This window comes from Brachyhypopomus gauderio, chromosome 10 (assembly GCF_052324685.1).
Source record: "Brachyhypopomus gauderio isolate BG-103 chromosome 10, BGAUD_0.2, whole genome shotgun sequence".
NCBI lineage: Eukaryota > Metazoa > Chordata > Actinopteri > Gymnotiformes > Hypopomidae > Brachyhypopomus > Brachyhypopomus gauderio.
This window is the reverse complement of record NC_135220.1, coordinates 3,294,440-3,311,077: the sequence shown is the minus strand read 5'-3', so window position 1 is coordinate 3,311,077 and position 16,638 is coordinate 3,294,440. Positions and strand designations below refer to the sequence as shown.

Here is a 16,638-nt window from a genome sequence, read left to right as displayed (position 1 = left end):
TCAATTTTTTTTTCTTTTCGTAAATACAAATCAAACCGAAAAAGACACCCTTTATCAACAAAAAATCTAGTTTAAATGTATTTTAAAAGCATATACAAAGTATGAATAGTCTACCTTGTATATATCTGTCACAGAATCATTAAAAAGTATTAAGAACTATAAATACCCTGTGTGAGAACCTGTCAATAAGAATGGATGGGAACTCTGGGAGTTTATTCCAGAGAGCTTGCTCTTTGGTCTGGTGGTCAGAGCTCTCGTTTTCCTCCTGTTGGATCTGGGTTAGCTGCCTTCAGCCAGTCACATCCACTTTATCTTCAATTTGTTGAATATAATGGTACTAATATTGTAGGCCAAGCATTAATAACATGAAAGTCATAGTAGGTGTAAAAGTAGGCAAAACGCAAAGTAGTTTTACTTCTGATTTTATGAACAGACATTTAACTGATTGTGAATGGAGAATGGAGTCAATTCCACAAAAGAGAACCCATAGTAACTAATAATGAGTGGAAGCTAGTACTTCCTCGCATTATTAACCAAAGTACAGTTTTGGGTGAACTTGTCCTTAACAGTGTGACAAAATGAGCCTATAACTGCTAAATGGGCTGCAATGGACCAGACATGGTTGTACATTTACAACACCTCACAGACACCCTAGAACAGGGTTAGTTATGGAAGTGCTCTGAAGTCTCTATCAAACAGATATCCTCATGTGGTAAGGAGGTTGTGGTGGTGAGGTTGGTTGAAGTTATTGAGGTTGAAGTCATTTGAAAAGCTGCCAGCAGAAAGCTGTCATTCAAAATCTCCCAGATGTGATCAGCAGAAATCAGTGCAAAGGTCACCAGTTGGGTGCCAGCCAGTGCAAACACTTCAAAGCTACTTCATAGCCGAGAAAACAAGCCTGTAAATAAGGAAAATGACTGAATACGCATTCATAAAGCATTCATTATCATAAAGCATCATTACTTATAAAGCAAAACAAACAATATCTCATAATGAAAAGGAAGATATACACGCTGTTCACCTAGTGCATCACTTCCGTATAACTAGTCAGCATATCACATTTTGCAGCCTATCTACAGAATCAGGTCCAGAGGACACACGTGTGGGGTGGTGGGGTCGTACCGCGTTTGCAGGAAATGCACGAAGCATGACGGCACTCAGGCCTTTGTAGAGCGCCCTGGTGCCTTCCTGCTGTAGCAGCACACGTAGGACATCTCCCACGCCCCTGTAGTGTCCATCAGCAGCTGCAGCAGAGCCAAAGGAGAAGGAGGTGGTTTCTTACTACAGTGCACAGCAGTGCTCCTTTTCCGTTATTATTTCCGTTATTTCCCCACCCCTCTTTTCAGAAGAACTGCACCAGCTACTCTGTGTTCGTTATTGTTTTGTTCAGACATGTTAGGAGAAATGTGCTGGAGGACAGGATGAGGAATCACAGTGGCACACTAGATCCCAAAACCAGGCGCACACAGATATACACTGAACCATAGTTATCAAATTACAAAAACAAACACATGTAGAATGGAAATGAAATTAATAAGCATCTAAAGGGGTTTGGGGGATATTCTCCAGCTTTTTTGATAGATTTAGAAACTGTTTTTTCTCTTGTTGCATAAATCTAAACAATATTAAATGTTCTGAACTAACTGTTCTGTCCATTATAAATATAGTAAAATCCTTGAGCCGATACTAAATTCCCGGACACATTTTGTTTTTATCCTGTCATATTTCTTTACCTGTTTGAAAGTTGGACTTAAGCACATCAGGAGGAAGAGCAATAATCCAGTTCAAGATACCAGCGGTGCCCCCAGCCAAAAGGATCCGTGGTGTGCTGAGTTGGTGAACACTGAATGTGCCATTGTGTGTGTGTGTGTGTGTGTGTGTGTGTGTGTGTGTGTGTGTGTGTGTGTGTGAGTGTGTGTGACAGAGAGAGAGAGAGAAAGAGAGAGAGCGGGGGGAATGGGGAGGAGGATTAAAAAGATAAAGATAACACACTGAATTGTAATAAACTCAGTAAGCCTATAGAAAAATGATTCTCACCTTTCACCTTCAGGAGTTAGAAAGTTTTTTAAGTACTCATAGGTCAAAAAATATAGACCACTAGAAGGCACATCTAAAGGAATCAAAGCAGGTTATGAGTGATCATTTACATTTAAAATGAGCTGGTGCAATACTGTATCAACGTTGCAATCGGACTGAGAAACCAGTATCATGTGTACTAGAAAATACAGAGCAGAACAGATCAGAAGACACCCACAAAGCAGAGCCACACACACACACACACACACACACACACACACGCATGTGTAGACAAAATACTCCAAAATGACAAAGCAACAATTTTGTAAATATAAAGATATGTATATTCATGGTGGAGCATTGAATGCAGAGAGGTGAGCACATTTTAAGATGAGCACGAAAGCCTGAATGTTTCTGAAAGCAGACACACCTCTGATAAGAGTGAGGACGGTTCCTTTGTAAAGGCTTCGAATTCCCTGTTCCCTGTACAGTCTCACAGCACAGTCCATCGGTCCTGCATACTTTATCTGACCACTGGTGGACTGCACCTGAAAACAGTATCACGGCAAGATACACAGACACACATTTACAATGCAAAGAACTCAAATGCATATACTAATGAACAAAGATCGCATTTGAAAGGTTTTGTATTCAGTTTCATGTCCATATTGTTCTTGCCTGAAGAAGACACTTGATTCTTTCTCCTGGAGCTACAATAACAGTAGTGAAGACCCCCGCCAACATCCCTGAGAGGTAGATCTGTGTGTACCTGAGAGAGAGACAGAGAGAGAGACAGACAGAGAAAGACATAGAGAGAGAGAGAGACAGAGAGAGAGAGGCAGAGACAGAGAGAGAGACAGACAGAGAAAGACATAGAGAGAGAGAGAGAGAGAGAGAGAGAGAGAGAGAGAGAGAGAGAGAGAGAGAGAGAGAGAGAGAGAGAGAGAGAGAGAGAGAGAGAGAGAGAGAGAGAGAGAGAGAGAGAGAAAGCAGCAAAGTGGGGCAAAGGGTGATCAAAGAGAAATATAGTGAAGGGTGCTGGAGAAGGCCATATTGTTTTAAGCAGACTTGTTTATTCCAGCTACCCCTGTAAATGCAGTGTCTGCAAATCTACATATCTGCATAACAAATCTACATATCTGCATAACAAATCTACATATAGGTAGTTGACTTCAACCGAAAAATAAAAGACACTCATAACCAGTAAATATGAACGTACGTGTGTTTATGTATACCATTACCAAAACAAAAGATTATCATATTGCTCATATTTTTAATGCTCATATGACACACTTATGACACACTGCAGCTCATTATCATAGCCCCTCCCCTTACGCTCACGTGGGCGGGACGGTCGAGTTGCTCTGGAGCAGCTGTTTGCCGAGTCCAAATCCAAAGAAGCTGATGGCCATCATAGGAGCAACTCCAGCCAGAGGGGCAGCCATTCCCTTATAGAGCCCCAGTACTCCCTAACACATGGACATGGGAAGAACGAATCCATCATACACACACACATACACACACACAAACACACACACACACACACACACACACACACACACACACACACACACACACACACACACACACACACACATGCACACACACAAACACACACACACACACACACACACACACACACACACACACACACACTGAAGTGAAGCTTCACCGCTGATGAAGGATATCTGTTGGTAACGGTATGTCTCTCTAGTCTCTCTAGAAACCTTCTCTCCAGAAACCTTCTTTCTCAATCTGCAAGCAAAGTGTTTTGGAAGATCAAGAAGGTTGGGAGGGGAGTGTTCACTGAGGAGGGCTCACAATACTAGGGGTGGGGGGGGGGGGTGGGGGGGCTATATTAGGAGACTACCCACAATGGAAAGATCCTAGACCATATCATATTACAATGTCTCACTGATATGAACTATATAATATTACCAATTTCATGATTTATCATCCCATAACCCCAATGATTGTTATGATTTAAATATCTGCAAATTTAAACATGAACTGGCTTCACCTCCAAGAACTTCAGAAGTATTTTACTTGCATAGCTGAAGGACCTCTGTCCAAAATATAATTTTCTATAGAAACCTTGTGAATGTCACTGAAATTAGTTCTACTTCTACATCTTTAACTACAGCAGTACACTGCAGTCACTCTTTGGAAAGTTTCAAATCAGTTCTGCAGGCATAAGAAAGTCAAATCTGACCTCTCTGGACACAGTCTTCCGAAAACAGTCATAGGTTCCTGTGTATAGCACATACTGGCTACACGAGGCTTTGGGTTGTGTTTGGAGGCGAACCTGCAGGAAGACGAAGACGTGTAAGGAAGCTGAGCAGCTGTCTGAATCCCTTCACAAAGCATCAGTATTCGTACAGAGGAGCTTGCAAACAAAAAGTAAATGTGGTTTGACTGATAAGGAAAGTCCTTCGAGGGAGTGGGCGATCTGGGCATTAGTATCTGTTGCCTGTGTGCCTTTTGATAGTGTCATTGTTGTCTCAAAACGCACAAAAGCACCTAAAGACAAAAATACCAATAGCTTCAACTTCTGTTTCAGACACTATCTGGATGGACGATCCAATCGCCTCAGTGCCGTTAGTGCTCGGTACTTAAGCGTGATCACAGTGACATAACATGACCTTTGGAAGGGTATATTTTTAGTTCACGTTTTGTTTGTTTGTTTGTTTGTTTAAACTGTCTCAAGATGGTGATAACGGAAAACGGTTTGCTCGCCGCAGTTGTATGAGATGCTCTACAGGTCGGAGATCACGCGTCTCGCTGACGTCTACTTGGTAAACGTCTAAGACTTCTACGTCAGCACCCGGGCGAAGACCACCGTCCACAGTGCAGAAAGTCGCAGCAAGACTAAACATGTCCTCAAGATTACACGACTGTAACTACAAAGTCTGCTGTCTTCGTTTCGACAGATATTTCCAGATTTCCATGGATTAAGACGCCAAGCTTTCGTTGCTAAAGGAAAAAGGCGAAACATAAATAATACGCCACATTAAAGCGAAAAAAGTTCCAGATACTGAGCCCATTAAACCACATTTAACATTTAACACACAATGGATAACTGGCATGCAGTCAAAACAGCAGATTGTCAAATAGACCAGTAACCCCTGTCATTAACCCCTGTCAAAATGATATATTGCAGAGAAAATTACACGGCTAAATTGATCAATATGATTGAATGCGTTTGTATTCCAGAAACGGTTTATTTCACTTAGCCAGGTTATATAATCCGTTTAGTGTGCTTCTTACAAGTAACCGTCACCTTGATTGTATCGAGCGGGTGTCCTGCGAACAGAAGGCACGCGCCGCCGACTCCCCCGGCCACGAAGTTCTTAAATGGTGAGGTCCGTCGGTCCGGCCCGCCGTCTACCATCATGCGCTCCTCTTAGGAGAAAGAACCCTTTTTGCCCTCCCGACCCGCGCATTGAAACTCCAATCCAAGGCACGCCTCCCCGTAACACACCCTCAACATACCCGTGTTCTTTTCTACACATAAGACCTGCTCAAGGTGGACTTTTAACTGTTTTACAAACTCCAATCGACGCGAAGCTAATCTTTACACTAACACTACAGCACCCTCTATCGGTCATCTGTATTAACTGCACGGCAAACAGCAGGAAGCAATAACCCCTGTCTCAAGGCTGTACGTGTGATGGTCAAACATAAAATCTGCGTGTGCTTTGTCCTGGCACTAAGAATTTTCATTGCCGCCATAAGTAATTATGCTTAGATGAACATGTGCCGACTGATTACCACCTTGTTTTATATTTTAGTGACTGGCAAATCCCGGGATAACACGAAGTATGCATATAGGGACATTTTCATTAAATTTACAGAAAACATATGCTAACTAATTATGACGAGTTCGCTGTCCGTGGTGCTGAAATCTCAACCTATTTGTCACGTTAGCCTAATGAACGTGAGATTGCCTATAGCGGGACTTCATGTTGGTGCGTGGAGGCTAATGTAAAGACACCGGTGTCAGGCTACTTAAGTCTCTTAAGGATAACCGGAATGCGCAACCTTTTACACTTGGCAGTAGTTCCGTGTATAAACTTGAGGGCACTGTTTTTAAAAGAACACTGGCAAAGAAGGCTAAATACTAAAAATTACGTTAGTTTACAGTTCAAGCTTCTGCACAAGAACCACTGCTATCGCAGTCACACCAATGAAGTGACGTAAATTGCGAAAGGGCACATGACCAAGGTCACAAAAAAGAACGAAAATTAAATTGGACAGTTTGTTGTTGAAAATGCTGATATAACACAAACAGCACTACAACATGCATATTTCAGTTTTGACAGGGTCCCTCAAAGACGGAGCAAACAAGAATCGCTCGAGCTACTCCACAGCGCAGGAAAAAAGAAGCGCGCGGGAGGGGGGAGTTAGGGCGGCGGCCTATTTGCCGACGCGAAAGGATCTGTACTGGGAGAATACAGTTCCACGACGACGAGTCGGTGACACAGTGCGAAATAACGCCCTGTATCAATTGCATTTCTTTCCTAAAGCTTGCATTAGACAGCCATAAAAAACGACGCGATTAAAACTACAAAGTGAAATTAACTGAAATTGCTTAAGTGTCAAATATCCAGCGACACTCTTGCAGAGGAATAGGACAACCTTAGAAGAGGGGAGTCATAATGGATGAAGAATACGATGTGATCGTTTTGGGCACAGGTCTCACGGTAAGAAGCTGTCACTCGCCACCTGAACAGAACACGGAATAATGTGAATGTTTCAAGCAACAAAGCAACAAAGCCTATTTACGTCAAATAGTCCGACTGCACACGGACTTAGAAAAAGCGAAGCGTATATTACGTGTCACTTCCAAACCCGCGATGGCAGGATCCATGGTCGATACCACCATGCATTATGTAATGTCGACACTTTCGTATACGCTGGATACCATTAGCAATAATAAGACCTTGTGCCATAACTCGGCGAGCAAACTACTCGATTAAAAAAAACGCTGACTGATTTTATTATGTTTGTTTCAAAGACGTTAGACCAGTTATTGATGGAGGTTGATTAATTATTGATTCAGCCACATCGGAAGGGCGTTCATTTTGTGTCCTGTCGTTATGTTTGACAATCAACGTTTCTTAAAATTCTGTGGTATGATTAGGCCTTCTGTTATCACACCGCTCGGTCTGAGGATGCGACGTGGTAGTACGGCCCTTACACGCCCTTTGCTTTTCCCTGCGGTCTGTAACATGACCAAGTTCAATGAAAAGAAGCTTTTTTCCCCATCATGAATACTGTTACTATAAGTTTATAATGGCGTTTGCTAATTGTGCCTCACACACCGTTAACAGACTACATGTGCTGGTTGTGCCTTGTTAAATGTTAGACTCCAGTTCATATGTGCTGTGACGAAACAAAACTACATGCATTGTGCAGTACGAATAATGTTTATAATGATTGTCTACGCGACTGATCATACAAAAGCAGTATAAGACAGTAGCCGATCTGTTTAACATGAATAACTGATAAACAAAGCATAGCAGGGACAATGTAACAGTTGTACGTCTGCTACGTCCTGGGCAGCTTGCAAAGCTGAGACAGACATGGGATATGCGGTTTAGATCATAGGGCATTTTACTAGAGACCGCTAGCCTGGCTGTACTCGTGTATTAACAAAGGGTGGGGTTCTGGTGGATTGTATCCCAGGGTGCACTTCTCGTCGCCATGAAGGACCGCTGTCGTTTGGGAAACGTTCTGACCTGTATAATTCGTGAAAAGCTAGCTGCGCAGTGCAGTTTGGTGTATCTCCCCAAGTTCCTCCGCTCTCCCCCTAACATGGCTCCTCTTTTATGGAGCGGAGGTGAAGTCATGACGTTTGCGAGCACTTATTCTTTTGGTGCTGTCCTACGTCAAGGTGCTGAACATGCGTGGCCAGATACGGCAGCTTTAGCGAACACAATTTAACATTGCGTGTTTAATTTAAGTGACAATGATCACGCCTTGCTGTTGTTGTTTTGTTTTTCATTCAGGAGTGCATTCTGTCTGGGATCATGTCTGTAAATGGAAAGAAGGTTTTGCACATGGACAGAAACCCATACTATGGTGGAGAAAGCTCATCCATCACCCCACTGGAAGAGGTATGTTCAAATAAGTCATGCACAGATCTACACCACACAGCAGAATCATAACATCCCAACAAGCATTAGCTGAAAATGACCTCCATAGCAAGCAGAAGCAAACTGAAGAGATGACATTTAAATTCTAATTAAGCCGTTCCAACTTCAGGATGCAACTCATTAATTTCTTGATACAGTCAAACCATGTAACACATGTAACTGTAATTTCCTTGTAAATACTGTGATATTGATTGATTCCGCCATTTATCCAGAGATATAAAAGATCGATCCCGACATTTATCCTGAGATATTTCCATTGAGATCTTTATTGAGATTCTTCCTGAGATATTTCCCCTGCATTGAGTGTATAGTCTTGTAGAGAGCAGTGGCATCTCAGAGGTTGTAGGACTGTACTGGGAACCAGTTATGGTGCCAGTTTCGGAGGGGCCCGTGTTTGCCGATGCCCAGCTTGGGCAGGAGCTCACAGGCACCTGTCTCCTGTAGGCCCGATGGTACTGGTTCGTTTCTAATCTGTTCGCCTTTGTCCGTTGCAGCTCTACAAACGCTTCAGCCTGCCAGACAGCCCGCCAGAATCCATGGGCAGAGGGAGGGACTGGAACGTGGATCTCATCCCTAAATTCCTCATGGCCAATGGTCAGTGGTGACCACAGACTGTTCCAGTGTGTGTTTATGCATGTTGCTGTGTTTTATTCATAGTCTTCATTTTGTGCATAAGAAGGAAATACATGTTTATAGACCAAAGAGTTTAATTACATTGAACAATAGGGCATAATTTCAAATAGAACTGCATATTATGTAGAAAAATCATTGAAAATGATAACTAAACAATCACTAAACAATTTACTAAACAATTCCATACAGCAAATTTTTTAGCTTAGCTCTAATGGCAGCCTCTAAAAATTACCTTTAAAGATATTAATGCACACTTAATTAAGCATATGGAGCATATATTGAACATACTGTATATCTAACATTTAAATGGAAATTTAGAGTGTAAGATGTGTTTGCCTCTCTGTGCTTCTGTAGGTCAGCTGGTGAAGATGCTACTATACACAGAGGTGACTCGCTACCTGGACTTTAAGGTGGTCGAGGGCAGTTTTGTGTATAAGGGAGGCAAGATCTACAAGGTGCCCTCCACAGAGTCAGAAGCACTGGCTTCCAGTGAGTGATGCCCCCCTTTCATAACCCAAACCCTAACACACTGTAAGGGGTCTTGATGACTGTTTTCATACTTAGAGTACATACTCACTTAGAGTACATACTCATTTAGCACCACCGAATGTTATTTTACTTTTGATCACCTCAAGTTAAAAATGACTCCACAAAATACTTAAAAAAAAACAGTGTTCTGTGTTTTATGGTCGTTTTGATCTCTGTATCTGTCCATGCGCAGATCTGATGGGCATGTTTGAGAAAAGAAGGTTCCGGAAGTTCCTGGTTTTTGTGGCCAACTTTGATGAGAACGACCCCAAGACCTTTGAGGGAGTGGACCCTAAAGCCACCACCATGCGTGATGTGTATAAGAAGTTCGACTTGGGGCAAGATGTGATTGATTTCACGGGCCACGCTCTCGCCCTCTACAGGACAGATGAGTAAGGAAGATTCAGACCACTCAGTTTTGAACTCACAAAACTTTTAACTGATCATTATAGGTCTTTAAATATTTCTTTTAATATTTCGTTTAAATATTCTTTAAACTCTCTCTCTCTCTCTCTCTCTCTCTCTCTCTCTCTCTCTCTCTCTCTCTCTCTCTCTCTCTCTCTCTCTCTTTCAGTTACCTGGACCAGCCTTGCCTTGAGACCATCAATCGTATAAAGCTGTACAGTGAGTCTCTGGCTCGCTATGGCAAAAGCCCATACCTGTACCCTCTCTATGGGCTTGGAGAACTGCCTCAAGGTTTTGCCAGGTAATCACGCATTTGTGTACACACACACACACACACACACACACACACACACACACAAACTATACAACATTTTTTCCACATGTTGTTGTTCTCCCGTTCAGGTTAAGTGCGATCTATGGGGGCACTTACATGCTCAACAAACCAGTGGATGAGATTGTTGTGGAGAATGGACATGTGGTGGGGGTCAAGTCTGAAGGAGAGGTACTGTACCATGACACATGTGGCACCTGCCCGGCCCTGATGCTCCTTCTTCTGGCCTCGAGGTTTGATGCGACGGGTTCTTTATTGTCCCGTCCTCCCAGGTTGCCCGATGCAAGCAGCTCATCTGTGACCCCAGCTACGTGCAGGACCGTGTGCGCAAAGCTGGCCAGGTGATCCGCGTCATATGCATCCTTAGCCACCCCATCAAGAACACCAACGACGCTAACTCCTGCCAGATCATCATCCCCCAGAACCAGGTCAACCGCAACTCTGGTCAGTGCTCACACTCCGCCAGCATATTTATTTATATATATATATATATATATATATATATATATATATATATATATATATATATATATATATATATATATATATATGCATCATATTTCCATCATTCTCTTGCAGATATATATGTGTGTATGATCTCCTATGCCCATAACGTGGCTGCTCAGGGCAAGTACATTGCCATAGCCAGCACCACAGTGGAGACCAGTGACCCCGAGGCTGAGGTCCAGCCTGCCCTGGAGCTCCTGGAGCCCATCGATCAGAAGTCAGTACTTTACACACACAGCCAGCGGGAGAAAGGGTGGACATGTTGCTAACTGTGAGGCTGACAGTGAAGGACTAGCTGTCGTCAAATTTCACCAAGTAGGATTGAGACAGGTTGTCCAGGTTGATAGTGGGAATAATATTTAATATGATAATAATAATATAATATTTTACCTTGGTAAGGGGACTCAGCACTTGCATATATAGCTGATTATTAAAATGTTGATCTAGTGTGATATACGCTGATGCATATATGAACATAATCAATGGTAAATGAAAAGCAAAAATAATAGGCCGATGACCAGGTTCGACTGTGTAGGTTTAGATGCACTCTCATGTTTCCGAGCCAAAAGTGTGTCTAAAGTGTGAAACGCTGACACCAGGCTTCATAAAACAAAAACTAGGTCGGAGGGTGGGAGTCGAGTGACACAGCCTGCGGGGAATTCTGGGTCCTGTCTGACGCTTTGCTCCGTCCTGATTGGTCCTGCAGGTTTGTGGCTATCAGTGATCTGTATGAACCTTCAGATGATGGATCGGAGAGTCAGGTCAGTGTCTCTCTCTTCAATCATCTCATCTGTGCTCCGTGTTGTTGGAAACTGGCACATACTGTATTAATTCCCCCTGGTAACAGGATAACTTGAGTTGCTTTGATGTTTCTGTGTTGGGTTTATGCACAAAACCTTCTCAGATTTCTGTTTTAAGAAATGCTCTTGTCCATTAGAGAGAAAACATCGCCCATAGAGTGTTGGGCAAAGTAACTACTACAGATATTGAGTATGCTCTCACCGATACTGACATGTCAACAAGATTTATTATGAAGTAAGTGAATTAGTGGCTGGTTCCTTCACAGATCTTCTGCTCCAGGGCTTATGACGCCACCACACACTTCGAGACGACCTGCAACGACATTAAAGATATCTACAAGCGCATGACGGGGACGGACTTCGACTTTGAGAACATGAAGCGGAAACAGAACGACGTGTTCGGGGAAGATGAGCAATGAGGGCACGCCGTGTGCGCGGGGTCGGGGGAGGTCAGGGGTCAGGGAAGGTCGTGCGGGGTTAGGGCCAGAGGCTGTGGAACGAGTCACAGAGTCGTCTCCAGAATGGGTGGAGTTGGGGATTGAGGGAGGATAAGGGAGCAAGTGTGAACCTGTAGTCGTAACCTGTAGTGACCCCAGACCCCCTGACCCCAGACCCCTGACCCCAGACACCTTGACCCCAGCCTGCCCGGCTCTGCCGTCACCCACACGTGCGAACACAGACACAAATGCTTATTCTCTCTTTAGCCTCTTTTGCGTCTTCTGCCTGTCCGTGCTGCTCTTGCCAAGCTGTAAGTTTCTGCTGTTATGTGTTTTTCACATTTAGTTCCCTTGTGGTTTGAGCATAGTGCACCGCCGACCTGATACGTGTCCTGATACGTGTCCTGATACGTGTCCTGATATGTGTATGTGCACAAATGCAGGGTTCATGTATATGGTTTTTCCAACATTTTTAAACTGCCGCTCAAGCAAAATGGAGAGCTTGCACCTACAACTTTGACCTGCAGCAAGTCCCCAGAGATGCACATACACACACACACACACACACACACACATACATACACACACACACACACACACACACACACACACACACACACACACACACACACGCAGCCTTTTCATAGCACAAGATTACAAGACTGGACGTTGTTTTACTCAACCTGGTTCAATACCAATCCATACAGAATTATAAACCTAATACACTTAATCTGCAGTTTATGGCTATATTAACTAATTATGAAACAGAACATGAAAAGATTCAGATCTTTGTAGGGAAGAAAAACATCCTTAACTAGTTTTGTGAAATGACATTAGAACACTTGGACACCCTGAAGGAGCTGTGTCTCCATTAATGACTTCACATCTCCTCCCCCCACATTCAAGGCTCTGGTTCTCCTCTGTGTCGTTGTGAAAGCAGGAACCCTTTGCTGTAAGTGTCACCAGCCAGTGACGGTTTCTCCAGAAAGATGTGATGTGCAAACGAGGAGAGTTTTCTATGGCCACATTAGCAGTTTATGAAACATGACTTTGCCTTTAAGAGACCAGCAGTGGTTTGGGAGGCCACATTACGGTTTATTAGACTTGACCTTGACTTCAAGAGACCAGCAGAAGCCTGGTGAAAGTAGATAGCAGTGAGTGTGAGTGAGTGTGAGTGAGTGTGAGGGAGTGTGAGTGAGTGTGAGTGAGTGTGTGCGAGGCTCTAAGGCAGAACGGAAGGAAGAGGAAAGGTGAATAAGTGAAGATAGAAGAGGCATGGAGGGGCATTTCATTTGAGTTCCTCTGCAGAGTGGAAGGACTGTGGATGTCTGTGTTGTGATGTGGTTGCTTTGACTGCCATGTTCAAAACCTTGAACTTAAACTGTGAAAATGAGTGAGGGTTTTACATTTAGTTGCCAATTAGAACAGATGGTTGACTTGGATCTGAAGTTCTGTTACGCTTCAAACTCTTCTGTGATCACTGATTGTTCGAGATGGATCCGCTCTGTCTGTCCATGTTGTCTGGAAGCCGCGTGTCCTCATTTTAGTTACAGTTCTGGAATCATCCGAAAGGAATGATGAACTACAGATGGTACCTGTGCAATATTAAAGTAACTGTGGTGTTGTTTTACCCATCATGAGTTTGTAAGGAGTAACGGTTAACGTGTACGAGTAAAATGTTGCTAATAATCCCCACATTGATCCCTTGAAAAAAAAGATCTCATTCTGTAATGATTGTTGTGCTATTGCAACACTGCAGCAGAGCTCCAAACCGACCTTAAGGTGAGACTAGGCGTCTCCCTCTCACCCTAACCCGCCATGCTGTTAATGGCTAATAGAGCTATTGTTAACATGCGTCCAGCCCCATTGTGCAGAGTGTCGTGTGGCGGTGGACGTGAGATGGAGATGTAACGGTTGTGTTTGAGGACGGCTCAGCATTGCTCTGGTACAGATCGATACATTCCACAGGGCACCACGGGGTGTCTGATCTGTTAGTCTGCTCCTATCTTTGCCTTAAAACTCCACCATTCTGCTAAAGAGCACCTCTTTGAGCCTTCCTAAACCTAAGCATATCTTACACACACACACACACACACACACTCACACACACATGCACACATCTGAATGAAGCCTCTTTGTAATGCATTGTAAGGGTCTTGGTCTGTGTTTTCCTATGAAAGAATGGCAGTGTAATTGTGTGATAAATGTCTGTGCCTAGAAACTCAAACAACTGGAAACTAAAGTTTTTTTTTTGTCATAAAAGCTGCATTTGGTATTTGTGTTTCATGCTTACCTTTGTTTCTACATAACCCATTGATTTCTATTTATTTAATTTAAAAGCAAGATTGCTTTATATTTCATTTTGTGCCACATTCTTTGGTTTAGAAAAACATGCAGAAAAATCAACAGTGACACAATCTTTTAACTGAGCTAACGTACGACAGAGGAGCAGACGGGCTCACAGGCCTTGTTTGAAAACTAGTGTGTAAAACAGTACCTAATGTCCTGCTAAACAAATGAAATAAACCAGATGTATGAATTAAAACATGTGGAACAATAAAGGCCCATGAAAGACTGTAACAGTGCTGGTGAAGTTATTGTTAGCAAGTATTAGTCACGAGTCACACTGGCCTCTAATTATAAAAAACAAATGCAAAGAGCATTCTGAGCAGCGTTAAACAACCTCGACTGTCACAAATACACCTTGTGGCTTGATGCTTGATACTTCAATTAGTGAATATTTCAAAATTTTTAATAACATACTTTTGGAAACGTTCAATCATTGCTCATGACCATCACAACATTTCAGTAGACTAGCCCAGACAATTGTGTGATCTGTAATAATTAAATCATTATTGATATCACTCTGGTGTTCAGTATGCATATGCAAATTCACCCACATTATATACTGTATAGTCTTACTTTTAATAATAATAAAATTTGAGCAAGTAACTACTCACACAATTAAAGTGGATGTGTTAACCTGCAAATATCACTCTTACATAGTTTCCTTGCCTACAAGCAAGGACAGATGTGACAGATGTCAGAACCGAACATTAACCCCAGGGAAGTGTAGAGTTGGTTCTGACATTAAGGTGGGTTCCTGTTCCACCACGTGAGGTTTAAAGTTTCATTATGTGCACGGAGCCAAAGCTCTCACTGAGCGCAGCAGAGACGGACACACGTCCGTTACAACTCCTGCTGACTGATGTCACAGCAAGAAATCACTGATTATATTAATTTGTGTGGGATGCTCCTGTGGACTGTATATATATTAATAACATCATAAAGATATCTCAAATTTAGCACTATACTGTATGGGGCTACACTGTATAAGTCACGGTCCCTTTGTTGTAAGATGTTGACAGGTTTCCATTTATATGGTGATATTTCACATATGGCTGGGAACAGATAGAGGGAGGACTGGTCTCATGCTTGTGATGACAAGATGTCCTTTGAAGGGTTTTTTTTTTTTTTTTACCTTATTTTGATTTCCATAGCTCTAACTGCAAAATCAGCATATGGGAGCAAATCATGAACATGGATCATAAGGTTCAAAACAGACACAAACTCTTTGTCACCAGTGAGTGGCGCCATTGTGCCCTCCAATTAACAAAGAAGAATCTGAAGCGCAGTTACGAGCTAATTAGTGTATATGCTAATTATATAACTAATATATTCATTATATAATTATTTTGTGAGGTTATAAAGAGGGTTTTTGTAGTGTTTGCATTCTGTTTTTTTTTTCATTTTAGCATATAAGTTAAGTAATAATAATGTTAGCATAGGCCTATACATGAATATAAGCTATGAAATATATTTAACAGATGAAATATAAACAATCAAAGGCACTGAATACAGTGTCTTTAAAGTGACATGGATATTCCCATTCATATGGTTCACTAGTGCCTGCATGTCGTTAGTTTCATTCAGATGTACTCAGATTCAACAAACCCACTCTGGCCCATAACATCCAGCGGCATCAAGAATAAACCCCCTTGCAAACGACCAGTTTACCATGGCTGTAGAATCACCTGACTATAAGAAATCTGCTTCCCGTGTACACGAGTGACCTGTCACTGCTAACCTGTTAGAAGAAGCATGTAAGCAGCCCATAGAAAGTCTTCCTAACTAATGGAACAGTCTGCGTGACGAGAGCTGCAGAGAACTTGGAAGCTGATTAGCTTGATATTACTGAAATTACACATGCTAGCGTAAATCTCCTGGGATTATGGGTGAGTTCCTGGGATTAAAGGTGAGTTCCTGGGATTATGGGTGAGTTTGTGGGGTTACACCTGCTCCTTTAGCACACTGCTTGGCCTGAAGTCATTGTGCTGGGCTGCTTGATGCAGTGAAATAGAGCCCATAACAGCAGAACGGGCCAGAAACAGCAAATGTGTGATGCAAAACATCAACAAAAATAACATAATAAAATGTATTATACACAACATGAAAAAAGATAAAATAGATTCCCTCTTTCTCCCCCTCATTTCTCATCCCACAATTCACTCTAAGCCCCTTTGATATCAGGACAGTAGGTCATGTTACAGTATACCGGTGTATATATATATATAATTTCATGAAGCAATGACAAGGACAAATGTCATCACCTCATCATCACCAGCACAAGGGCGCACCAAGATGTGTCCCACTAGTCTTTGTCCGGTGCCTCCTGAGCCTTGTCATTTTTTCCCTAAATAAAGATGTAACAGGTACAAAAGAAGTCATAAAAGTCCCAATGCTTGTCATGATGAAAACACAAGCACTGCACGCAATATATCTAATGACACAACTAATCGTACAATGACCTGAGTCAGTGCCAT

At 42.5% G+C, this 16,638-nt stretch overlaps 2 protein-coding genes across 2 annotated transcripts; one reads left to right on the top strand and one right to left on the bottom strand.

The window, feature by feature from the left end:
* Positions 1-390: 390 nt before the first annotated feature.
* Positions 391-5,637, bottom strand: LOC143525170 (mitochondrial carnitine/acylcarnitine carrier protein). Its single transcript, XM_077018761.1, has 9 exons — positions 5,297-5,637; positions 4,229-4,321; positions 3,358-3,485; positions 2,695-2,785; positions 2,447-2,564; positions 2,038-2,110; positions 1,734-1,843; positions 1,123-1,244; positions 391-898 (listed from the first exon to the last, which is right to left on the bottom strand). The coding sequence occupies exons 1-9, from the start codon at positions 5,408-5,410 to the stop codon at positions 836-838; spliced, it is 912 nt and encodes a 303-aa protein (XP_076874876.1). The 5' UTR covers positions 5,411-5,637; the 3' UTR covers positions 391-835.
* Positions 5,638-6,447: 810 nt separating this feature from the next.
* Positions 6,448-14,390, top strand: LOC143525169 (rab GDP dissociation inhibitor alpha). Its single transcript, XM_077018760.1, has 11 exons — positions 6,448-6,719; positions 8,028-8,135; positions 8,669-8,768; positions 9,162-9,296; positions 9,529-9,727; positions 9,910-10,041; positions 10,143-10,242; positions 10,344-10,515; positions 10,651-10,795; positions 11,285-11,339; positions 11,645-14,390. The coding sequence occupies exons 1-11, from the start codon at positions 6,675-6,677 to the stop codon at positions 11,795-11,797; spliced, it is 1,344 nt and encodes a 447-aa protein (XP_076874875.1). The 5' UTR covers positions 6,448-6,674; the 3' UTR covers positions 11,798-14,390.
* The last annotated feature ends 2,248 nt before the right edge of the window (positions 14,391-16,638 follow it).

What these genes read in the sequence shown, in the direction of transcription:
- LOC143525170 (XM_077018761.1), bottom strand. Translation starts at nt 5,410, where the DNA reads ATGATGGTAGACGGCGGGCCGGACCGACGGACCTCACCATTTAAGAAC. An exon ending in ACCCGCTCGATACAATCAAG is followed by an intron (nt 4,322 to 5,296) that starts GTGACGGTTACT and finishes GTCTTCCTGCAG; the next exon opens with GTTCGCCTCCAAACACAACC. An exon ending in TAAGTCCAACTTTCAAACAG is followed by an intron (nt 1,245 to 1,733) that starts GTAAAGAAATAT and finishes GCTCTGCTGCAG; the next exon opens with CTGCTGATGGACACTACAGG.
- LOC143525169 (XM_077018760.1), top strand. Translation starts at nt 6,675, where the DNA reads ATGGATGAAGAATACGATGTGATCGTTTTGGGCACAGGTCTCACG. An exon ending in TTTTGGGCACAGGTCTCACG is followed by an intron (nt 6,720 to 8,027) that starts GTAAGAAGCTGT and finishes TTTTTCATTCAG; the next exon opens with GAGTGCATTCTGTCTGGGAT. An exon ending in CCATCACCCCACTGGAAGAG is followed by an intron (nt 8,136 to 8,668) that starts GTATGTTCAAAT and finishes TGTCCGTTGCAG; the next exon opens with CTCTACAAACGCTTCAGCCT.